The sequence below is a fragment of the Nycticebus coucang genome, chromosome 18 (assembly GCF_027406575.1).
Source record: "Nycticebus coucang isolate mNycCou1 chromosome 18, mNycCou1.pri, whole genome shotgun sequence".
NCBI classification, from domain to species: domain Eukaryota; kingdom Metazoa; phylum Chordata; class Mammalia; order Primates; family Lorisidae; genus Nycticebus; species Nycticebus coucang.
The window spans coordinates 29,701,670-29,727,967 of NC_069797.1; the positions used below are offsets into that span (position 1 = coordinate 29,701,670).

The following is a 26,298-nucleotide window of genomic DNA, read 5'->3' on the forward strand; positions in this document are numbered from 1 at the left end:
GGAAACCTGACTGGTCTAAAACACCCATGCCCATTCCAGGCCTGGAAGAAATGCCCTGCCTGTCTGTCCATGCGACTGAAGTGGCTTTCTCACTCCTAGGCTGAGATGCTATGCAAAGCCTCCAACCGAAAATGAGACACGAACTATCCCACCTCTCCCCTTCTCACTTCAAATGCCGGCCCTCAGACTTTCTCAGACACAAGCTCTGCCTACACATCCCCAGAGGCATGGCTTACTTTTGTCAGTTCTGAAATGCCTGAAGCGGGGTAGGCAGAGCTCCCAAATCAAGGCAGTCCTAAAGGTAAGAGCAGCCAACTGCTGGCCCAGAGCCAATGTGGGCACCCCCAGGAAGGCAGGAAGTCCCACAGGCTGTTTCCTGACCCAAAGCAGTGCGACATCCCCCACTGGGCCAGGCCTTGTTGGCCTCCTAGACTCCCACAACACACTGCTCCAAGCTGAGGGGCTTAAAGCGGGTCCAGAGACTAGAGGCCAAAGTCAAGGTGTCAGCAGGACCAAGCTCTCTCGGAAGGATGCAGGGAAGAATCTCTTTCGCGTGCCCTTCTCTTACTTCCAGTGTTTGCAGGCAACCCTCGGCATCTCTTGCTTTCAGCCGAGGGACTCCAGTCTCTATCTTCGCAGGGTTCCTGTCTGTTTCTCCCGGACATCTCCGGTGCCTCTGGTCTTTCCTCTGTATCCCCCTCTTCTTTTGTTGTGTTGGATTAAGAACCCACACTACTCCAGTATGACCTCATTTTAACAAATTACATCGGCATTGACCCAATTTCAAAACAAGGTCACAGTCTGAGGTACTGGAGGTTAGTACTTAACATATCCTTATGGGGGATACAATTCAATCTACAATACTTGGAGGTAACAGAACCCAGAGCCTACTTGAGAGGTGGAGACACCAGACACAGTGGGTCCCTGAGTCTGGGTTTTTTTCTCTTTTCTTTTTTTTTTTTGAGACAGAGTCTCACTGGGTGGAGTCCTGGCTAGAGTACTCTGGCATCATAGCTCACAGCAACCTCAAACTCCTGGATTCAAGCGATCCTCTTTCCTCAGCCTCCCGATGAGCTGGAACTACAGGTGCCTACCGCAATGCTCGGCTTGTTTTTCTATTTTTAGTAGAGACAGGGTATTGCTCTTGCTCAGGCTGGTCTCAAACTCCTAAGCTCAGACTATCTACCTGCCTATAATCCCAGAGTGCTAGGATTATAGGTGTGAGCCACTGTGCCTGGCCTGGAGTCCCTTAGTCTGTGTGCACAGATGGTTAAGCTAGTCTAAAATGCCCCTTAGAGATCCTGGGGTATTAAGGACTAGGAGAAGGGTCAATAAATTCCGAGAGGGAGCTGTCATGGTTAATAGAAAAAGAGGATTCAGCTGCAAACTAGTACAACCTTTTTGGAAGGAAGTATGGAGAAACCTCAAAGCACTCAACCTAGACCTCCCATTTGATCCTGCAATCCCATTACTGGGCATCTACCCAGAAGGAAAAAAATCCTTTTATCATAAGGACACTTGTACTAGACTGTTTATTGCAGCTCAATTTACAATCGCCAAAATGTGGAAACAGCCTAAATGCCCACCAACCCAGGAATGGATTAACAAACTGTGGTATATGTATACCATGGAATACTATTCAGCCATTAAAAAAAAATGGAGACTTTACATCCTTCGTATTAACTTGGATGGAAGTGGAAGACATTATTCTTAGTAAAGCATCACAAGAATGGAGAAGCATGAATCCTATGTACTCAATTTTGATATGAGGACAATTAATGACAATTAAGGTTATGGGGGGGAGGAAGGGCAGAAAGAGGGATGGGGGGGTGGGGCCTTGGTGTGTGTAACACTTTATGGGGGCAACACTTCATGGGGGCATGATTGCAAGAGGGACTTTACCTAACAATTGCAATCAGTGTAACCTGGCTTATTGTACCCTCAATGAATCCCCAACAATAAAAAAAAAAAAATATATATATATATATATATATATACCAAAAAAAAAAGAAAAAGAGGATTCAGGAAAAACAATCTTCTGTGGTTATTACTTGTCTGGGGGGTTCTTTATATAGTATCCATGAAATTGGATGGAAAGAAAATTCTGTTTCTATTAACCTGCAGCTGAAATTTTTTATTTCCTTTAATTATGAATGTAGGCAACATACAGTCATATTATCAGCACCTGTTATCAACAGAATCACGGATAGTCTCATATCAGTTCAGAGTTGCAGATATCTCAAAATATAATTCATGCTCATCACTATTTTAAAATCATAATCGTTATTATTAGGCCTACTGCAAAGCTGTTTATTTAATGCTTCAATAAAGCACATGGATTACCACATCACAAGCATTTTTTTTTTTTGGTATTCTGATAACTATAAGTCAACATAATTGGTTTCCTTTGAATCATGTTTATGATTAAAACCATTATTATGAAGAGGCTTCGCCAAACTGTCAAGAAAGGGGGGCCGTGGCAGAAACACACAAAAATAACAGGAAATGGAATTAGAACTTAGCTCAAAGGATACCAGAATAATATCAGATCTTCAGGGTAAGTAGGTACCTGTGGCTCCTGGGGAACTCTACACTCAGAAAATGCCCACGTCCTCCTAGGGGCTGCCAGGCAGGTAGCAAGGGGTGCTAATGATTGTGTTTTAATGCAGAAATATAAGGCCGCTTCCACTTACGTGACTTATGAGGGTCTGCAAAGTCCCAAGCCAGCAGAATTTTTGGGAAGAAAATCTGATTTTAAGCTCACACCTGATAGCTGCTTGCTAAAGATGCCCAAGAGAAACCTCTGGAAAGAAAACAGGCCCATTGTTCCTCACCTGCTCGGTAAAGTCTCAGTCCTCAGGCTCACTGATGTGTCGGCCCTCAGGAGAAGCTTCTGCACTGCTGCTTTCCCGGGTGGCCTCCACACGGCCCAGCCCAGACAGCAGTCTCAGGTGGCTCTTCTCAGGCCCTGCCTGGCACTTCCCCATTCTTCTTCCGCCCACCTCTCTTGCTGAGAGCCTGCAGCCAAGGCAACCCCCAGCTGACCTCGCCTGCTATCTGCAGGCCAGCTGTCCCCTCTCGTTCATGGAAACACAAACAGACATTTCTCTGTTCCAACTCCAAGGCTAAGCCCTGCACTGCCTGGAAACCAGCTGTCCCTGTCTCTGGACTCTCCCTGTTCCCTTGGCAGAGGCTAGGACATTAAATAAGTGGGGATGCCCATCCCAAACAACCATAGGTCGGACTGCTGAGGACCCAGGCAAAGGTGGGGGGCACCTGGAAGTCAGAGGGGGACCAGCCAGGACATGGTTTGGAACAGAGAAGACAGGCCGGGGAGGGAGCCACACAGAACCATTGGCACTCAGCCAGGAGTTTTCAGGGCTTTTAGGAGGAGCCCCCCCAATTTAAAAACAGCCCTACACCTGCTCATCCCGACCCTGAGCTACCAAATTGGCAAAGCAGTCGGCTTTACAGGTGCTGCCTGCCTGCTGGTGCTTGTCATGGGCTGCCCGACTGGAGCTCATCACAAGCCCTTAAGGGGACGACTCAACCATCATTCCTTCCAGAGAAGAAACCACAGCTGGAGAGGTGTAGCCACTCCCTCGAGGCCCCACTGCTGACATCTGGTGCCCTGTTGGGCCCAGCTGAGCTGGGCTGAGCCCAGGTGCTTCTCATCACCCTCTCTGCCTCCCTTAGTACCTGGTTCCAGGGATGGTATCCAATGACAGCAATAGCTGGGGGACTCTCGGAGCTCCTGCCAGACACCCAGCAGTCAGGAGCATGCCAGGAGTTTCCAGAAACTTAATAGTCTAGGCACTGACCAAATAGGAGTTCTGAGAAAGCTTGGGGTTACCTGGCCTGGTGCAGAGAGGCAAAAAGGGGCTGGTGTTTGAGCAGGCCCAGGTCATTTTCTTTCTTTCTTTTTTTTCTTTTTTTGAGACAGAGTCTCACTTTGTTACCCTTGGTAGAGTGCCACGGCGTCACAGCTCACAGCAAACTCAAACTCTTGGGCTTAAGCGATTCTCTTGCTGGGGCTTTAGGAAGTTATGAGATGCTGACATCCTGGGCAACACCACTGCCTGTAATGAATACTTTTTTTTTTTTAAGAGACAGAGTCTCACTGTGTCACCCTCAGTAGAGTGCTGTGGCGTCACAGCTCACAGCAAGCTCAAACTCTTGGACTTAAGTGATTCTCTCACCTCAGCCTCCCAAGTAGCTGGGACTACGGGTGTCCACCACAATGCCCGGCTATTTTTTTTTTTTTTTTGGTTGCAGTTGTCATTGTTGTTTAGCTGACCTGGGCTAGATTCGAACCCCCAGCCTCAGTGTATGTGGCTGGCACTGTAACCACTACAGGCACTGAGCCACCAGGTCATTATCAAAGACAGCCTGATTGCTCCCTACCACACCTGTTGCCTGGCCCAGGTGTCCTTGGTCACCCCACGATCCTATGTGATACCCCTTCCAGGCTTCCCTGCTCAGTACCAGCTCAGCCTGCCCCATATGCTTTCTTAGGAGTTCATGGGCCCTCCGCAGTCTCCACCCTGCCTTGCCAAAATTGTCTCTAGACAAACAGAAACACCTGGTATTATCTGCCTCCCCAAGCCCATGCCTCCCCCACTCCACACACATTGCCCCAGCCTGGAGCAAGTGATTCCTCATCTTCAGAAATATACTATTTTGACCTCTTCCTAGAATGTCCCACCTGTGGTCAATGTTTCTGATCTCTCCTACTGGACCAAATGCACCCAACAGCAGACATACCTCATACTCATATAATACTCAAAACCTATGGCATTGGAATAGAATCATGTGTCCAGAAATAAACCCATACACCAAAGGTCAACTGATTGTCAACAATGTTGCCAAGACCATTCAATGGGGAAAGAATAGTCTTTTCAACAAATGGTGCTGGCGGTGCATCTTACAAGGGTATACGCTAAACTTAGTAAATGTAGAATGTAAATGTCTTAACACAGTAACTAAGAAAATGCCAGGAAGGCTATGTTAACCAGTGTGATGAAAATGTGTCAAATGGTCTATAAAACCAGTGTATGGTGCCCCATGATCGCATTAATGTACACAGCTATGATTTAATAAAAAAAAAAAAGAAAGAAAAGTGGGACTAATGAGGGAGAAAGAAAAAAAGAATCAAGTTTTTAAAATGTTTAAGGATTAAGAAATAATACTGAAAGAATGACAGACTGTCTACTGACAAACCAGTTCACATTGTAACTGATTCTATGTTCTATAAATACTTCTTAGCCCCTAAAGAACTGAAATTAAAGTACAATTCTGACACAGGGAAAAAAAAATGGTGCTGCAGCAAGTGGATTGTCCCATGAAGAAGAATAAAATTGGACCCTTACACCACACCATTTGCAAAATTTAACTCAAATAGATCAAAAACCTAAATATAAGAGCTAAAATTATGAAACTCTTAAAGAAATGTAGGGATAAGATTTCATGACATCAGACTTGGTAGTGATTTCTTAGATGATACAAAAAGCATAAGTATCAAAAGATAAAAGATAAATTGGACTTCATCATAATTAAAAACTTTGCACTATCCAGAGGGTGAACAGACAATCTGTAGAATGAGAAAAAATATTTGCAAATCATATACCTGATAAGGGTCCAGTAACTAGAATATACAGTAGAACCTCCACTGTTGACCACCTCCCTACATTGACCACCTCCTTAAATTGCCCTAATTTTTATAGACCAGTCATGCACCACATATACATATCAGTACAGTAGGCCTAGTTCCTTCTGTTGACCACCTCCGTATATTGACCAGTTTGTTACAGTCCCTTGAAGGGTCAACTTACAGAGAATCTACTTGATAAATAACTCCTACGACTCAACAACAAAATGACAATTCAATTTAAACATAAGTGAAAGATTTGAATAAACAGTTCTCCAAAGAATATACACAAATGCCAAAAAAATCATATGAAAAGATACTCAGCATCGTTAGCTATCAGGGAAATGCAAATGAAACCCACAATGAGATGGCCGTAATCAAAAATATGGAAAGCCGGGCACAGTGGCTCACACCTATAATCCTAGCACTCCGGGAAGCCAAGGCGGGTGGATTGCCTGAGCTCATGAGTTTGAGACCAGCCTGAGCCAGAGCGAGACCTTGTCTCTAAAAATAGCCAGGAGTTGTGGAGGGCGTCTGCAGTCCCAGCTACTTGGGAGGCTGAGACAAGAGAAGCGCTTGAGCCCAAGAGTTTAAGGTGGCTGTGAGTAAAAAAGTGAGACTGTCTCAAAAAAAAAAATAATAATAATGGGAGGGCCAGGCACGGTGGCTCATGCCTGTAATCCTAGCGCTCTGGAAGGCTGAGGCAGGTGGACTGTAGGAGCTCAGGAGTTCCAGATCGCCCTGAACAAGAGCAAGACCCCATCTCTAAAAGTAAAAAATAAATTTTAAAACAGGAAATGAGCGGTGCCTATAGCTCAGCAGCAGGGTGCTGGCCACATACACCCAGGGTGGTGGCTTTCAACCCACCCGGGCCTGCTAAAACAATGACAACTGAAACAACAACAACAAAAAAAAATAGTCAGGCATTGTGGCAGGTGGCTGTGGTTCCAGCTACTTGGGATGCTAAGGCAGGAGAATTGCTTGAGCCCAGGAGTTTGAGGTTGCTTTGAGCTGTGACGCCACAGCGCTCTACCCAGGGCAACAACTTGAGACTCTGTCTCAAAAAAAAGGGGGGGGGGGAATGAATGCTCTCAGGAATGTGGAAAAATTAGAACCCCATAGTTTGTTGGTGGAAATGTAAAATGGTGCTGCCACTGTAGAAAATGGTTGGAAGTTCCTTAAAAAGTTAAACATAGAATTATCACATGACTCAACAACGCCTAAGCATACACCCAAGAGAACTGAAAACAGGTGTTCGAACAAAAATTTGAGCACAGGGCGGCACCTGTGGCTCAGTTGGTAAGGCGCCGGCCCCATATACCGAGGGTGGTGGATTCAAACCTGGCCCCGGCCAAACTGCAACCAAAAAATAGCCGGGCGTTGTGGTGGGCGCCTGTAGTCCCAGCTACTCGGGAGGCTGAGGCAAGAGAATCGCTTAAGCCCAGGAGTTGGAGGTTGCTGTGAGCTGTGTGAGGCCACGGCACTCTACCGAGGGCCATAAAGTGAGACTCTGTCTCTACAAAAAAAAAAAAAAAAATTTGAGCACAAAGGTTCATAGCACATTATTCCCAATAGCTGAAAGGTAGAAACAACCCAATGTCCCTCAACTCAGAAATGGATAAATATGAAATATTATTAATATTATTAATATTTGGCCATAAAAAGGAACAAAGTACTGATTTATGCTACAACACAGATGAACCTTGAAAACATTATGCTAAAAAAAGCCAGTCACAAAAGACGTTATATGATTCCATTTATATGAAATGTCCAAAACAGGCAAATTGACAGAGGCAAAGTTACAGAAAGGAGATTAGCAGTTGCCTAGGGTTTGGTCGGGGGGAGGGAGGATAACAGCTAAAAGATTTGGGGTTTCTCTTTGTGGCAATGGTTTGTGATAATGTTGGGGTCACTTGTGACCCTTTACTTCCTTCATCAATCTGGTTAACAAAGACCATCTCATGACCACCATGTATATTGTTAATTTATTCTCCTCATAGAGAATTTATAGTATGCTTGCCAGCCAAAGATGATGTTGACTTGGGTTCCAGAAAGGGTAAACACTGTGGGTGATAAGGAAATTGTAGTAGAAAGTGAATGATAGGCTTGGCATCCGTACTCAGTGGTTAGGGTGCTGGCCACATGCATCGGGGCTGGTGGATTTAATCTGGCCCAAGCCTACTAAAAACAAACAAACAAAAAAATAGCCATGCATTGTGGTGGGTTTCTGTAGTCCCAGCTACAAGGGAGGCTGAGGCAAGAGAATTACTTGAGCCCAAGAGTTAGAGGTTGCTGTGAGCTGTGATGCCATAGCACTCTACCAAGGGTGACATAGTGAGACTCCGTCTGAAAAAAAAAAGTTAATGATAGATAAACGGTGGGCATGTAGGTGTTGAAAACAAATTTTTTAAGAGACAGAGTCTTGCTCTGTTACACAGGCTGGAATGCAGTGGTGCCATCATAGCTCACTGAAGCCTTGAACTCCTGGGCTCAAGCAATTCTTCCACCTCACCCTTCCAAGTAGCTGAGACTATAGGTTTGCACCACTGCATTTAGCTGATTTATGATTACTATTGTTATTATTATTTTGAGACAGAGTTTCACTTTGTCACCCTGGGTAGAGTGCTGTGGGATCATAGCTCACCCGCCACCTCCGGCATATGGGACTGGCGCCCTACTCCTCAAACTCTTGGGTTCAAGTGATTCACTTGCCTCAGCCTCCCAAGTAGCTGGGACTACAGGTGCCCGCTACAACGCCTATTTTTTTTTTTTTTTTGGCCGGGGCTGGGTTTGAACCCACCACCTCCGGCATATGGGACTGGCGCCCTACTCCTTGAGCCACAGGCGCCACCCCGCCTAGCTATTTTTTAGAGATGGGACCTCGCTCTTGCTCAGGCTGGTTTTGAACTTATGAGCTCAAGCAATCCACCCGCCTTGGCCTCCCAGAGTGCTAGAATTATAGGTGTGAGCCACTGTACCCGGCCAGCTGATTTTTTTTTTTTTTTTTTTTTTGTGGTTTTTGGCCGGGGCTGGGTTTGAACCCGCCACCTCCGGCATATGGGACTGGCGCCCTACTCCTTGAGCCACAGGCGCCGCCAGCTGATTTATTTTTTATAGATGTGGGGTCTCACTATGTTGCCCTAGCTGGTCTCAAACTCCTGGTCTCAAGCAATCCTCTCATCTCAGTTTCCCAAACTGCTGAGATTATAGGTGAGAACCACTGTGCCCAGTCGCTGTAAAATGTGTTCAACTTTGCTGTATGTTTTAAAATTTTCATAATAAATGATTGTAAAATTAAAATTCCAAATTGGTATTTTGGGCATTCGACCCATACCCCCAGATTCACAACCCCAATAGGAGAGGACAGACATAGAACTAGAACGTCCCATTTGGAGGAAAACATAGCCACGTTAGTTCCTGCTCCTCCCAGCTGTCTATAGTGACACGGCAGGCAACAGGGCTGCCCGAGGGAAGGAGAAGCCAGGGGGCTCCCCTGCTGTGGCATAGGTCTGGAGCCCGCGGAGACAGTATCCACAGAAACACATTCAGCTCTCTGAATTCCAACCAAGTCAGAAGCAGCCATTGTTTATATTAGCTCCAAATGAATTTGTCAATGGATGTTTGGGCTGACCGCCAGTCCCCAAGCTGGCCACAAACTCCAGGTGACCCTGCCAAGGGGCTGATGAATTCTCTTCTTACATTGGGTAATAAAGAGCAGTGGTTACAAGTCTGGGCTTGGGGTCAGACGTCTGGGGTTTGTACTCTGGCTCTGTGCTATATTAGCTTGGTGACCTTGGGCAACTTCATTTCTCTAAGCTTTAATTGCCTCCTCAGTAAAATGAGTAGCTGCCTCCTGAGGCTATAGGGAAGAATAAATTAGATCAGTGGTTCTGAATTAGGGTGATTTTGATCCCCAAGGGACATTTGGCCGTAGCTGAATGCAAAGGGGGAGGGGTGTTACTGACCATTATCTATCCGGAAGGTAGTGACCAGGGACCAGGGGATACTGCTAAACACCCCACAGCCCCCCACCCCCACAACAGAGTTATCCAACCTAAATGTTAAAAGCACTGAGGTCGAAAAACTTTGATGTGTAAATGGAGCAGTAACACAACCAGCACAGGACCCATAACAGTGCACACACCCAGTGCAGGGCTGTCACGATCATCACCACCACTGTCACCGTCATCAGCACCATCATATTACCACCATCACTAGAAGGCCTTCCCCTTCTCTATTGTAGGAAATGCCCACAGTGGCTCAGAGCCAGGCAGGGGAGAGGCTTGATGACCGGGTGTATGTATTGGGAAGAGGACCAGCATGAAGCCGCGTGGCTTTTCTAAGAGGGATAGGAGTTCTGTTGGAGAGGCCACAGCAAACACCAGCCCAAAGCCCACCTCCAGAGGTGTCAGAAGCTGGCAAGTCTAGACCCCGCTTGGGAGGACTCCAGCCACTGGTCACTCTCCTGCCTCTCTGACTTCTCACAGCCAACAGCAGCAGCGCCCTCAAACGAAGCGCTGCTGCTGGGGGCTCATCCTGGAAAGCTGGAAGGGGGATTGGCTGGGATATCTATACCTGAAGCCAGACTTGGAAGAACAGAAACAGATGCCCAGGAGATACTGTAGTGGAAGAAGTGCCCAAGGAGAGGAGGTGGGCTGAGGCTGGGGGAAGTGAGAGGAAGCCAGGGGCGAGGCCCAGAGGCTGAAAGTGGGCACTCCCCATAGGGTAAATGGGATTCTAGTGGGCTGTGGGTCTCAAAGACCAGGACATAAGGGAAACACACACTGTCACACAGGGAAAGTGAAAGGTATGTCTTCTAATTATCAACAAGAAGAACCGCCATTTGTTGAGCGCTTGCCACTTACTGCCAAGTGCTTTATAGAATCATTTCCTTTATTTTTTAAAATGACCCTGTGAGGCAGACTTTAACATCCCCATCTTATAGGTCAGCAAGCTGAAGGTCAGAGAGATGAATAACTTACTGAAGTCACTCTATTGTTAAGAGGAAAAGCCCTAGGACTAGAACGCCAAGCTCAAGCTCTTAACCACAAGGGCCATTCCAACTTCTCCACACGTCTCAGCACTCTTCATCCCACACAGAGACACATTCTTTTTTTCCTGGTCCTTCCAGATAAGTCAGAGACAATGAGTAAGATTCTACGTGGGAAACACCATTTTTCCAAAAATAAAAAAACCACCCAGTTAAAAGTGAGCAAAAGATCTGAACAGACACCTCACCAAAGAAGATACACAGAGGGTAAACATAAATATGAAAAGATGCTCAACATCACGTGTCATCAGGGAATTGCAAATTAAACAATGAGATACTATATATTAGCAGGGCCAAGATCCAAATCACTGACACCACTAAATGTTGGGTGAGGATGTGAAACAACAGGAACCCTCCCCCACTCCAAACCAACACAGCCGCTCTGCAAGATGGTTTCTTACAAAATCAAACATACTGTTACTCTGTGATCTTGCCATTGCACTCCTTGGTATTTATGCAAATGAATAGAAAAGTTATGTTTACACAAGAGCCGACACAGTTACATTTATACATGTAATCATTTTATTCATAATTGTGAAAACTTTGATGTAACCAAGATGTCCTTCAAAAGGTTAATAAACAAAATGGAGTACCATATACCCATACAATAAAATATAATCCAGCAGGGCCGGATGTGGTGGCTCACGCCTATAGTCCAAGCACTCTGGGAGGCTGAGGCAGTGGATTGCCTGAGCTCACAGGTTCAAGACCAGCCTGAGCAAGAGCAAGACTACGCCCCTAAAAAAAGCCGGGTGGTGTGGTGGGTACCTGTAATCCCAGCTACTCGGGAGACTGAGGCAAGAGAATCACTTGAGCCCAAGAGTTTGAGGTTGCTGGAAGCTATGATGCCATGACACTCTATAGAGGGCGACAAAGTGAAAATGTCTCAAATATATTTATATAAAAATCAGCAATATGGGCAGCGCCTGTGGCTAAGTGAGTAGGGCGCCGGCCCCATATGCCAAGGGTGGTGGGTTCAAACCCAGCCCCGGCCAAACTGCAACAAAAAAATAGCCAGGTGTTGTGGCGGGCGCCTGTAGTCCCAGCTGCTTGGGAGGCTGAGGCAAGAGAATCGCGTAAGCCCAAGAGTTAGAGGTTGCTGTGAGCCGTGTGACGCCACGGCACTCTACCGGAGGGCGGTACATTGAGACTCTATGTCTCTACAAAAAAAAAAAAAAAATCAGCAATAAAAATGAGCTGGCAAGCCAAAAATAGACATGGAGGAACCTTACATGCATACTGCTAAATGAAGGAAGCCAGTCTGAAATCGCTACATACAAGGCTGGACAATTAAGTTCTCCAACTTACTCTAGAAAAAGTGCTATATACGCCTGTAATCCTAGCACTCTGGGAGGCTGAGGCGGGTGGATTGCCTGAGCTCAGGAGTTCAAGACCAGTCTGAGCAAGAGTGAGACCCCATCTCTAAAGAAAAAAAGAACAAAGAAAAAGAAAAATAGCTGGGCATTTTGGCAGGCACCTGTAATCCCAACTACCAGGGAGGCTGAGGCAAGAGAATCACTTTGAGCCCGAGTTTGAGGCTGCTGTGAGCTATGATGCCATAGCACTCTAATGGAGGCGACAAAGTGAAACTCTATCTCAAGAAAAAAAAAAGTGCTGCATATCTCATTGCTTGAATATCATTACAGTCACCATATGACCAAGGGGAGTACTTTGAAGGTGACCATAGTGATATTCAGCAGTGAGGCATGAGCCCTTTTTCTAGAACGAGTTCAAGAACTTAATTGTCAGCTGGGCACAGAGGCTTCCACCTGTAATCCCAGCACTCTGGCAGGCCAAGGTAGGTGGATTGCCTGAGCTCATGAGCTCAAGACAAGCCTGAGCTAGAGTGAGACCCCATCTCTAAAAATAGGTGGGCGTTATGGGGAGTACCTATAGTCTCAGCTATTTGGGAGGCTGAGGCAAAAGGATTGCTTGAGTCCAAGAGTTTGAGGTTGCTGTAAGCTAAAGACGCCACAGCATTCTACCGAGGGTGACCAAGTGAGACTCTGTCTCAAAAAAAAAGAAGAACTTAATTCTCAGAACTCATAAGACAATAACTCTGATGGCCATTGTAGAAAAAGAGTTCCAAAATTGCTTTGAAGGGTAGAGTAGGCAATGGCATTGGTGTGTAGCTTTTCTTTTTCTTTCTTTTTTTTTTTTTTTTTACTTTTTCAAGAGGAGTACCTCGAAGGTAAACGTAGTGATATTCAGCAATGAGGTATATAGCACTTTTTCTAGGATGAGTTCTTGAACTTAATTGTCTAACCTTGTACTATATGGTCCAGTTCTGTGCATGACATTCGGAAAAAGCCAAAACTAGAGAGACAGAGTAAAAAGATTAGGGATTTTGGGGGAGACAGGTACCAATGAATAGATGCAACACAGGGGATTTTGAGAGCAGTGAAACTATTATTCTGTAAGATACTAGAATGGTGGATACATGTCCTTAGAAGTGTGCTCAAAACCATAGAAGCTACAACACTAAGAGTGAACCTTAATCCTATAAATTTTATTTTTATTTTTATTTTATTTTATGTTATTTTTTTGAGACAGAGCCTCAAGTGTCGCCCTGGGTAGAGTGCTATGGCATCACAGCTCACAGCAACCTCCAACTCCTGGGCTTAAGCAATTCTCTTGCCTCAGCCTCCCAAGTAGCTGAGACCACAGGCACCCGCCACAATGCCTGGCTATTTTTTTGGTTGCAGCCGTCATTGTTGTTTAGCAGGCCCGAGCTGGATTTGAACCCGCCAGCTCAGGTGTATGTGGCTGGTGCCTTAGCCACTTGAGCCATAGGTGCTGAGCCTTAATCCTATAAATTTTAATTAATTTTCTTTAAACCTAAAACCACCCGCCAAACCACCCCCAAAACAATAACAACAAAAAGTAAAGAAGTGAAGTGGTACCAAACACAATGAAAAAAATATTTTTTTTGAGACATTCTCAGTCTTGTCACCTCCCCCACAGTGCCATGGCATCAGCCTAGCTCACTGCAACCTCATACTCCTGGACTCAAGAGATCTTCTTGCCTCAGCCTCCAGAGTAGCTGGGACTACAGGCATTCACCACAGTGCCCAGCTAATGTTTTTCTATTTTTAGTAGAGATCGGGGGGTCCCCACTCTTGCTCAGGCTGGTCTCGAACTCCTGAGCTCAAGGAATCCTCCTGCCTTGGCCTCCCAGAGTGCTAGGCTTTCCAGGCATAAGCCATCATGCCCAATACAAACAAATTTTACTTTTTTTTTTTTTTTTTGTAGAGAGAGTCTCACTTTATTGCCCTGGGTAGAGTGCCATGGCATCAGACTGCTCACAGCAACCTCCAACTCCTGGACTTAGGCGATTCTCTTGCCTCAGCCTCCTAGCAGTTGGGACTACAGGCGCCCGCCACAACACCCGGCTGTTTTTTTGTTGCAGTTTGGCAGGGGCTGGGTTTGAACCTGCCACACTCGGAATATGGGGCCGGCACCCTACCTACTGAGCCACGGGCACCACCCACAAAAAAATTTTAATCTTGAGCGGCGCCTGTGGCTCAGTCGGTAAGGCGCCAGCCCCATATACCGAGGGTGGCGGGTTCAAACCCGGCCCCGGCCAAACTGCAACCAAAAAATAGCTGGGCATTGTGGCGGGCGCCTGTAGTCCCAGCTACTCGGGAGGCTGAGGCAAGAGAATCGCTTAAGCCCAGGAGTTGGAGGTTGCTGTGAGCTGTGTGAGGCCACGGCACTCTACCGAGGGCCATAAAGTGAGACTCTGTCTCTACAAAAAAAAAAAAAAAATTTTAATCTTTAGGGCAGCACCTATGGCTCAAAGGAGTAGGGCTCTGGCCCCATATGCCAGAGGTGGCAGGTTCAAACCCAGCCCCGGCCAAAAAAGAAAAAAAAAAAAACTACAAAAAAAATTTTTTTTAATCTTTATATTTTCTTCTCTACAGAGAGAAAAAAATACCATCCAATCTTCACCAATTGGAAAGAATCTGGCCACACCACTAATATTACATTTTATAAGGTGTCATACCCTTCAGAATGCGTTTGTGTCAATTAAACATAGGATCCTATCATCTGTCTCTGCTAAAGCAGGAATGTGCATGCTGTTCAAGCCTTTATTCCACTAACATCCACTCCACTTCCCACCTGTGTGGCCCTCCCTGGGGATACAGCCTAGCATAGAAGACCAAAAGGTCAACAAGTAAATACTGGCCTCCAATTCTTCTGCTGCAGTGCATATATCACAGTTTGAATCTGTGTATTTATTTCTTTGCTTATTTGTTAATCTCTGGAAGGTCCTTGGGAAGAAGGGTCACCTCCATTTTGCTGGCTCTGAGTATCAGCATATCACACAGTGCACGGGATGAGTCCTCAATGAATCAGACAGGGGCGCTAATAAATGCTGGGACACTACAAAGAACAGTGGGAGCAGAGAGGGGACGCTCTGTGGTAATCTCAGAGGCCTTCAAAGAGCAAGAGAGGCTGGTGATGGGCTTAAAGGAAAAAGGAGGGGTTTGCTGGGCAGAAGGCAACATTCCAAGAAAAGAACTGTCTTCCTGAAGTGCCAGAAAGGAAAAAGCCCCAGAGGCCACCTCTCTCCTCCAAATTTTAGAGCTAGAAACTAATTCAGGAAACTATTCTGCATAGGCAGGTAGGAAACTGGCCTGGGCAGGTCTATAGCTCCTGGGCACCAACTTTGGGCAGAGCTGGGAGACAGACAGACACACAGACACACAGACACACACACACAAACACACACACACACAAACATACACACTAGTCTGGCCTCCAGAGCTGTAGAAAGTCAATCTGACTCCAGGCTTTCCCTAAAGTAAGGCCAAAATGAAAGAGGAAAATAAACACAGGCTTCCCCCTTCCATGCTACATACATATCTGTGGTCAGAAATCGCTGACTCAAACTCCAAATGTCTCTAAGGTCAAATGTCCGCATTCTATCCCGCCATACATTAATGATTTTAAAATTAAAATAATACTTCTTCCCTACCCTAAGTGACAATTCTCCCAAAAACGTCTTCCAGGAAAATGGAAGTTCAGGATTGCACAAACTCTAGTTTCCTGTAATAAAAGAAACAGGAGCTGACCCTTACATAACACCTTATCCTATCATAACCTGCGACTCCCTGCCATGATGCTGAAGAATATTACCAGCACTCACTTTTTACAGATGTGCCCCACACGCTGCAGGGCAGCATAAGGGTGATTTAGTTCTTCCAGTTACACATTTTGTCTGCAGTCTCGATGCCGCAGACAACACGAGGTATGAGTTTGGGATCAGATTCTAGGGCTGACCACCTGTATAATTTGGGACTTGCTAAATTCCCCCACACTCCATGTCCTTCTTTGTACAACAGAGGTAATAAATAATGCCTTCCCAGACAGGTTTTGTCCAGAGTGAATTTCCTGATAACAGTAAAAATTCCAAACACCTTATCTGGCAGATAGTAGACCCTCAAGGGGAAACAAACTAAAACAAAACAAAATCTGTCTTTTAAACCAAGCTGGTCTCTGAACTGCTGGAGAACTTCTCCACACCAGAAGGGAGAAATGGGAGAGGTCCAAAAAAATAAAGTGACCCAGATGTCTACAGGCTCTGTAGATGGATGAAATCTTGGCCTGAGGCTATCCGCCAAGGCCACCAGGCCCAACCATAGGGCAGGAAATTGCATGCTTCCTCCTCCTGCAAGAACTCAGAGAGGGGCTTCCTTTAGCTGACGCCACCCACTTCCCAGAGAACACTCCAGAACATTCCATGCTAGGCCAGGAGACAGCAAGAGCAGGCCACTGGGTGGCCTGTCTGATCCCGTCCCCGCCCAGACAGGAAAAGTAGGCCCCTCCCTTTCTAGGTCTCTGCATGCAACCTCTGACCTGCACCCCTCCTCAGCCCCACTTCCTCCCCACAAAGAGACCAAGGCATGGCCTGTCCACCTCACACCTACCTCTGTCCAACTTCTCTAGGCTGCTCACAAAGCAGCAGATGGCCTGTGTGTCTGGGTTGGTCATCCTGGTACCCACCACAAATAAATGAGACTCTTCAAGGACCATCAACAACCACTCCCTTCCTCAAGCACCTTCAATGGCTCCCATTGCCTCCTGAATTCAGTCCGGAGTCCACACCATGAGATTGATGGTCCTGCACAATAGAGTTCAAACTAACTTTCCATTCCCTATAGCAGCAGTCCCCAACCTTTTTAGAACCAAAACTGGTTTCATGGAAGACAATTTTTCCATGGACCAGTATGGGTGGGAGGGATCTGACAAGAGGTGGAGCTCAGGTGGTGATTCGAGCAAGCGGGAGCGGCTGTAAATACAGAAGAAGCTTTGCTTGCTTGCCCATGGCTCATCTGCTGTGTGGCCCAGTTCCCTGACAGGCCACAAACTGGTCCCAGTTTGCAGCCCAGGGTTTGGGGACCTCAGTCCTACAGGACTCATTTGTTGCTACCAAAATGGATTACACCAGGATGCACATTTCTGGACGAGTAAGTCCAGGCTCACTCTCCTCTCTCCACCTAGCTGGGTCCTAAATTCCTTACCCATTTTATCTGACTCTTCCACGAACTCTTTCCTTTACTCATCTCTGAACTTCTCTACAACGCTCCTCCCAAACCTCAGGGACTCACATGCCATCTGCCGTCTCTACATGGCTCCCATACTATTTTTTTTTTTTTTTTTGAGACAGAGTCTCACTCTGTTGCCCTGGTTACAGTGCCATGGCATCATAGCTCACAGCAACCTCAAACTCTCAAACTCCTGGGCTTGAGCAATCCTCTTGCCTCAGCCTCCCAAGTAGCAAGACTACAGTCATGTGCCACTACCCCAGCTAGTTTTCCTATTTTATTTTTTTTTGAGACAGAGTCTTACTATGTCACCCTCAGTAAGTGCCATGGCGTCACAGCTCACAGCAACCTCCAACTCTTGAGCTTAAGCGATTCTGTTGCCTCAGCCTCCTAAGTAGCTGGGACTACAGGCACCTGCCAAAATGCCCAGCTAATTTTTTTTGTTGTTGTTGTTGTTGCAGTTGTCATTGCTCTTTAGCTGGCCTGGGCTGGGCTTGAACCTGCCAGCCTCGGCGTACGTGGCTGGCACGGTACCCACTGTGCTATGGGCACCAAGACTATTTTTTTTGAGATAGAGTCTTACTTTGTCACCCTCAGTAGAGTGCCGTGGCATCATAGCTGACAGCAACCTCAAACTCTCGGGCACAAGTGATCCTCTAGCCTCAGCCTCCCAAGCTGAATGACCACAATGCCCAGCTATTTTTAAAGACAGGTGTCTCGCTCTTGCTCAGGCTGGTCTACCCACCTCGGCTTCCCAGAGTGCTAGGATTATGGACATGAGCCACTGTGCCCAACCCCATACTATTCTTTACTTAAAATTTTCCTTTAAATCAACTCACTCTTTTACTTAAACAAATTAATTTTCAAATGTGTATCTCCACCATAAATAGAAAACCATTTACTATAAATAGAGGATAATTGAAAAACAAAGTTATTTTCTACCACATAATACACATGAAAATAGATAATTATTAAAGTATTTTAAATGCTCATCTGTATACCACATAAAATCCTCACACTCTCTAAGAGGCACTGCCTTAGCACTGTATTTTTGCCTTGTTTGTGAGCCCTTGGGCTTTTGGGGGGAGGACCCTAAACGTGACTACCAGGGGCACACAAATCCTGCACTCCCTGTTCCAGTCCTATATACAGAATGACATGCAATAAAAATATTTATCATTTATCATGCATAATGTTACAGTTTGCTCAGATGTATGGCCCATTCTCTTCCTGGCCCCAAGGCCCATCTGCTGCTCGAATTTCTACCCAAACACATGATCCCCAGGTCTGGCGCTCCCAAATCCACCTCTGTCCCCTGTGGCATTTCGAAGGATGGTGCAGAAGGAGTGTGGTAACTGCCTAAGCGGCACCAGGAGGCCCTTGGCCCTTCTCCAATCCCTGTGGCCTCTTCCTGAAAACAGTAGGACCTAGGGCAGCCTGGAAAAGCAAGTTTCCAGTCAACGATTAACCAAACGTTCACTCCGCACAGACACAAACCCTTCCCGGAAGTTAGCAAAGTTCTGGGAAAATCCCTGCATGAACTGGGCCCTTGGCTCCAGGAAAAACAAAGGCATTTTCCTGTGTCCTTGGAGCCACGAAATCCAGAAACACCTACCAGGAACGGAGGGGCTTTGACCCAGATAAGGTCCTGCTGGAGCCCACACAGAAGGAGGAGGAGGTCGCTCTCCCTCCCACCACTGTGGTCAGGGTGACCCGAAGTGCTTCAGATGACACACATCTGAATCACTCAGACTTAAGTCAATAAGTGGCAGCCACAGGGAAGGCCCAGCTGGAGCCAAACCAAGGCCTGGATTCTCCCCGGTGGACGGAAGTCTGGCCAGGGCCACCCCATGTCCAGCTCACTTATGACCAAACCTCCTGGAGATGTGGTCTTCTGATACTGAACAGAAAGGGGGCATTTCCTATCAGAGGGAAAATCATTCCCCTTTGGGGATGTTTACATTCCTTTTGGAGTTATTTGTTTACTTTGGTTGCTTTTAAATTGCAAGTGTTTTTTGCTGGTATGCACACATTTTTCTGGAAAGTTATCCAAAGTATTCACTACAGGCTCGGCACCTATAGTTCAGTGGCAAGGGCGCCAGCCACATACACAGGATCTGGCGGGTTCAAACCCAGCCCAGGCCTGCCAAACAACAATGACAACTACAACAACAACAAAAAATAGCCGGGCGTTGTGGTGGACGCCCGTAGTCCCAGCTCCTTGGGAGGCTGAGGCGAGAGAATCGCTTAAGCCCAAGAGTTTGAGGTTGCTGTGAGCTGTGACGCCACAGCACTCTACTGAGGGTGACACAGTGAGACTCTGTGTCTAAAAAAAAAAAAAAAAAGTATTCATTACAGGCAGTGGCGTTGCCCAGGATGTCAGCATCTCATAAATCCCTAAAGCCCCAGCCATGGGGCAGCACCTCAAGAAGAAGGTAAACTGAGGCACAAATAACTTGAAATGAGTCTTTAAGTAGCTAGGGAACATGTACATTCTGATACTGGCCTACAGAGAGAAGGAAGATGACAAAGGTCACCTAGTTAACCTTACAAGCTAGTGACAGAAAAAAATGTTTTGGTGTTTAAAAAATACATATATTAGCAATCTATCCCCAGAGAACTGGTGTCAGAGAGATGGATGACAGGGTCATTCAGAGGTTCTCAAACGGGGTTCTAAGGAGCCCTGGCGATGTCAAGGACTCTTTAAGACTGTGGAGGGAGAACTGGGGGGCTGGGAACAAGGTGGGGGTACTCCAACCCAACCCAGGGGAACTCTGCTTTCGTCTTCTCCATATACCATCCTTCCAGTAAGATTTCTATTTTTTTTTTTTTTATGTAGAGACAGAGTTTCACTTTATGGCCCTCGGTAGAGTCCCGTGGCCTCACACAGCTCACAGCAACCTTCAACTCCTGGGCTTAAGCAATTCTCTTGCCTCAGCCTCCCGAGCAGCTGGGACTACAGGCGCCCGCCACAATGCCCGGCTATTTTTTGGTTGCAGTTTGGCCGGGGTGGGGTTTGAACCCGCCACCCTCGGTATATGGGGCCGGCGCCTTACAGACTGAGCCACAGGTGCCGCCCCCAGGTAAGATTTCATTCAAAGAAAAGATTACCCAGTAAAATGCTGAGATGTGACACTGGTCAGAGCAAAGGGGAGGATGGGATGGGCCGGCCTCTGAGTTTGCGGGAAGCCGCCCAGGTGTGCTGGGGACCAGCTGGCTCCTTCATGCACACATGAACTTTGCATTCAGAAGCAATGCAGGAGAACAGCCTCCTCTGCGAGGGCCAGCCTGGCCACTTGGCCCTTTTCCTGGCAAGATTACAGGCCAGACAGACCAAGTTCAGAAACTGCAGGTGACACTAAGTCAAGCCAAGCCTCAAGCCAAGTCAAGAATTCAGGAAGAGAAGCTCCACCCAGGAGGGAGAGGGGCCGATGTAGACCTCAGGATTTGCTCCAGGGAAAAGCTGGCCCTAGGATGGACCAGACTTAAAGGGGCAAAAAGGCCTGGAGTGCTCACGCTCTGCGCAACCACGAACTATGGGGACACTGCCACACTGCCTCCAGAGTCCAGACAGCTGAGCGCTCACAGACTGGGGCGGGAATCCCTCTCCCCTTAGCAAAACAAAGGCCAGGGGCTCTGCTGGCTTTGGGTAATGGCATACATTTTATCTACCCAGCATTCCTTTTCTTTTCTTTTTTTTTTTATTTTTAAGACAGATTCTCACTATGTCGCCCTCAGTAGAGTGCCATGATGTCACAGGACTCACAGCAACCTCTAGCTCTTGGGCTTCAGTGATTCTCCTGCCTCAGCCTCCTGAGCAGCCGGACTACAGGTGCCCGTCACAACGCCCAGCTATTTTTTGGTTACAGTTCAGCCGGGGCAGGGCTTGAACCCGCCCCCTCGGTATATGGGGCCAGCGCCCCACTCACTAAGCCACAGGCGCCACCCTCTTTTTTTTTTTTTAAGACAGAGTCTCACTATGTCGCCCTGGGTAAAGTACCATGGCATCAGGGCATCACAGCTCACAGCAACCTCCAACTCTTGGACTTAAGCGATTCTCTTGCCTCAGCCTCCCAAGTAGCTGGGACTACAGCCACAATGGCCGGCTATATTTTGTTGCAGTTGTCATTGTTGTTTAGCTGGCCCAGGCCGGGCTCAAACCCACCACTCTAGGTGTATGTGGCGGGTGTGGTAACCGCTGTGCTATGGGCACGAGCCAGCATTCCCTTTCTTGATAATGATTCTTCCTTTGGGCCAAAGTAACCATGCCCAGTAGTTCTGGACAAAAGAAACCAGCCCCTTCTTCCTCTCCCTCATGGGTGAATGTGACTAGGGACAACCAATTAGAATACCCCTAACCCCTGAGTGTCTGGCTCAGGGCAGGGCATGTGATCCAGGCCCAGGCATACAGAGTCCTCCCTGGGCCCTTGCCATAGTTACTGGAAAATATACCCATCATCGGTGACAGTAAGCTGTGCAAACAATATTGCCTTGTGATGGCCAGTGGTCATCTCGCTCCACTTAGAAACAGCTAGTTTGCAAATGCAGCTAAGTAACACTGAAAGAGAGTATATAATCCCAATGACATCATCAATGGCCAAATCCAGCCACTCCTGAATCACTATTTTATTTTGATTTTTTGAAACAGAGTCTCACTTTGTCACCCTCGGTAGAGTGCTCTGGTGTCCCAGCTCACAGCAACCTCAAACTCTTGGGCTCAAGTGATTCTCTTGCCTCAGCCTCCCAAGCAGCTGGGACTACAGGAGCCCGCCACAATACCCGGCTTTTTGTTTTTTTTTTTTATAGAGGAGGTCTCATTCTTGCTCAGGCTAGTCTTGAACCTGTGAGCTCATCCACCCGCCTTGGCCTGCCAGAGTGCTAGGATCACAGGCGTGAGCCACCGCACCTGGCCAATTAAGCAATTCTCTTGCCTCAGCCTCCCAAGTAGCTGGGATTACAGGTGCTCGCCACAACGCCCGACTATTTTTTTTTAGAGAAGAGGTCTCACTCTGACTCAGGCTGGTCTCAAACTCATGAGCTCAGGCAATCCACCCACCTTGGCCTCCTAGAGTGCTAGGATTACAGGTGTGATGCACCACGGCCGGCCCCTGAACCACTATTTTGATCCCTCAGTTATCAGGTCTACAGATTCTCCTCTTTACTTAAGTTAGGTGGAATTATGTCCTTGTCATTTGCAATCAAGAGCCCTGAGTAAGTCCCCTGCCCAGGACCCGGAAGGAGGGAGAGTGCACTCCTGAATTGATTGGATCTGATGTCTTAACACACAGCCTAAGCCCTAGCAGTGGCTTTCTGCCCCTGTTCCTATGCCCCACTTTGGAGGCCTGTGCAAGCAGCAGTCTGGCCCACAGACACCAGGCCCAGTGTTCATTCCTATGACAGCTTCGGTTCCACGTGGCCCAAAGAGAACTCCTCCACTGCAGGCTTCTTTCACAGCCCCTATGTGGTATGACAGCTGCTGCTGTTGTTCACCCACTTGTTCATGTCCCCAAGGACATCCAAAGCTATCCCAGGTGATCCCAGACGCTGGACAGTCTCTCCAGCTCCACATTCAGGCTCCATCATCCACCTCTGATCACCTCAGCTTTACTGGTCGTCTGGACTAGTGCAACCAGAAAGAACATGGAAAGGAAGCCCCACACGCCGACATGAAAACTGCAGCAGTAATACGAGTGTGCGTCCACGAGCATCTCTCAACCGAGCCTCATCATGTGATCCAGGAATCCCAAGGAACTAGGCTCATCCCCATGACATCTCCTCACTCTCCAGGCAGATCTCACCAGATGTGTCAGAACATGAAAGTAGGTATCAAACTTTTAAATGAAAGTACATGTAAGAGTCGCAAGAAGGAGGCAAAAAAGGATAACCTGGCCTAGGCACAGTGGCTCACTCCTGTAACCCGGTAAGCACTCCAGGAGGCTGAAGCAGAAGGATCACCTAAGCTCATGGCTCAGCACTTTACCCAGAGTGACAGAGTGAGACTCTGTCTCAAAAAAATAAGTAAAATAAAATAAAGACAAGGAAAACAAGAAAGAAAGGTTTGGGGTGATACAATATATGAGCACCCACGTAGATGGAAGAGTCAGAGAAGGTGTCTCTGAGAAAGTGACATAAAAACGGGAGGGCAAGTAGAGTGAGTCAGGCATACTTTATAGGCCCATAATAGGTGTTTGCTAAATAGCTGTAGAACAAGTAAGTGACTAATGGGTCAGAAAACCCTAGTGTGTACCCCCATGTCCCTCCAGACACAAATTCCCCATCTCTCATCACCCTAATAGGTCATTCTGACAGACCCCTAGAGGAGCCTGACAGCGAATACAACTCCTATGGACAAAGGATGTGTCCACCTGTGCCATCCTTGACAGGTGCTTGCCAGGACTTAAGGTGGCTCTCCACTCAGAATTCCCTCACAACCTCCCTGATATTGCCATCATCCGTCTCTGCCCATCCCCTCTGGAAGGGCAAGTGGGTTTTCTCTTGCATGCAGATTCCAGATAGACTGGTAATGGCTGCCTAGAACACCACGTTTAGAAGGCCTATAAGGCTGCCTCTGGGTCAGTGGGGAAGCACTGTGATTGATTAGTGATGTCTGCCACTGGAGCAGGAGTAGACAGCAACAGTACATGTGCCATGTATTTTCCTTGTCACCCAGGGTCCCACAAGTGATCGCCCAGGCAAGAAATTTTCTTCTGATCTAATTGCCTAGAAGAATATTCAGCATTGGGCGGCGCCTGTGGCTCAAGGAGTAGGGCGCAGGTCCCATATGCTGGAGGTGGCGGGTTCAAACCCAGCCCCAGCCAAAAACCACAAAAAAAAAGAATATTCAGCATCAGAGATACCCTTCTCCTCATGGACCACATGAAGTATTTTGCTGCTATTTTTTTCCTGCCGTGACTGCTCATTAGCTCAGAGCTATGTGTGCTTCAAATATAGTATCAATAAACTGTGTACAGTTTACTACACATACTTTACATAATGTATGTGTACGGTGTGGCCTGAATATGTAGTTCAACTCTCTCCCTGGTTTCAACCATCCAGTTAATCTATATTTTTCCTGATCTTATTTTTATGAGCTTCTACTTAATTATATATACACACAACACACATATACATATAATCCTGATCTATAACACCTACTTTATGTTTTTATTATAAATACATTTTTATATTCCTTATATAAAAGATATATGGATAGATATATATTCTTATAGCTATCCTTAATTCCTTTATAAAACAAGATAAAGGAATAAATGGATAGATAACAAACAGGAAAAACATAGTCTCAGCCTGAAAGAATTCAGAATATAGCTTCATTCTCATGAATAGACTGTGGATTTAGAGATCAAAAGTCAGGCTTTTAGTCCCAGCTCTTTTCAGCTATGTGACTGGGAAGGGGAAAACAATTACATACAGACCCCTGCCAAACTGAGGCTCTATCAACTATTACATGCCTGGAATATAATCTTTCCTACTTACCTCACCTGGTGGAAATAGAAATTTCACAGGGAGGTCCCTGGCTGTGCTAGTTAGCACCCACCCTGTGCACGCCACCGGTGTCACTATTAGTATTGGAAACATCATTCTAGGCAGCCAGCACACGGCCATCAATAATAAGACACTGAACTGCATGGCCTCTTTATAAACGCTACAGGAATTCAAAGAGAAAGGAGCCATCAGAATCCACATCTGCATTCAGAGTGGCCCTGCTCCCCTCTGATGTCTGAGAACAGCGTCTGACTGAAGGACTTCAATCCCTTGCTTCTCCCAGCAGGAAAGAAAGTTCCAGTAGATCAATCGCCCTCCTGAGGACTTGAATCTGCTGCCCCTGTGCCCCAAGCAAGGGGCCTGGGGCTCTGGCACCCCCCACCCCTGCGGTGTCCTGACCACACCGTCCCCTGCAGAAAGGCTGGCACAGCACGCATCAGCTGTGAAAGAAGATGAGACAGGCTGGGAACAGTGGGGTCCTGCCCGTGCCCCCACCAGACTTCACAGACACCTCCCACCCCCTCCTGCCCTGGCCCAGGCCCATTTATTCCAGTCACCAGGGTTTCCAGGCACCAGAATCAGCACCACTGACCTTCAAACAGCAGGTGCAAATGAGACAATGACCATAACTAGGGTCCTTTTCAACAACTTTTTCAGGAGGACATGGACCAGACCTTTCTTTTCTGTGGTAACTGACAGAACAGTGAGACTAATTCTAACTTCTGGAATGTTCCCTGCTGAGAGTGAAGGCAAAAAGAGCAGGGGCGATAAGACAGTCAAAAGGCTCTGTTTGCAAACCAGTTCCAGGGACAACATAAGGTTATAGTTTTATCCCTAGAGGCAGACTAATCCAAGGCAGAAATTATCTAAAGGGAGTGGGGGAGCCTGGCGGCCCTGTTCCCTGGCCTTCCTGCAGTTGCCCCGCAACCCTCAGGGACGGCTCCAGAAGCCCTGAGTTTACACTGTGACCAGCCCCTGGGGCCCAGGTAACTCTTCCAAGGGTGCAACCAGGTCAGATCAGCAATTACTTCAAGGTTCCTCCCTTAAGAATCTGGGAAATAGGCTTGGCGCCTGTAGCTCAAGCGGCTAAAGTGCCAGCCACATACAGCGCCTGTAGTTCCAGCTACTTGGGAGGTGGAGGCAAGAGAATCGCTTGAGCCCAAGAGTTGGAGGTTGCTGTGAGCGGTGATGCCACAGCACTCTACCCAGGGTGACAGCTTGAGGCTCTGTCTCAAAAAAAAAAAAAAAAACCAGAATCTGGGAAATAGGATGAGAGACTAAGTCTCAACTGCCTTCTGCAAACTTAGAAGCTGGCAGAGGGGCCATTTTCCCCAGGTGGAAATGCCAGTTACCAGAAACAGAAAGTGGTCTGCGGTGAGACAAAGAGGGGGGCAGCCCAGGGAGAGCTAGAAGCAGAAACCAGGCAGAGAGAGGGCCCCAGCTTCCATGCCATACTCCAGGGTCTTGGCAATAAATTCCCCTTTCTATTCCATCATTCCTGTTTGCAAGCAGCCCTAGTTAGCCACAGTGCTAGCTAGCCTGATTAA

General features: G+C 47.1%; 1 protein-coding gene across 6 annotated transcripts in view; it reads right to left on the reverse strand.

The window, feature by feature from the left end:
- The window catches only part of RPH3AL (rabphilin 3A like (without C2 domains)), a 158,448-nt gene that overhangs the window by 107,892 nt on the left and 24,258 nt on the right, over positions 1-26,298 (reverse strand). For 3 of the 6 annotated variants that reach the window (XM_053567777.1, XM_053567772.1, XM_053567770.1), the window contains exon 1: positions 16,631-16,744. The exons of 2 other annotated variants lie outside the window; for them this stretch is intronic. In XM_053567777.1, coding sequence (XP_053423752.1) covers positions 16,631-16,736 — 106 coding nt within the window. In that variant the 5' untranslated portion in view covers positions 16,737-16,744. Of the gene's footprint in view, positions 1-16,630; positions 16,745-18,863; positions 18,986-26,298 lie in introns of those variants that run through there. One more of the 6 variants, XM_053567773.1, reaches the window with a different exon arrangement.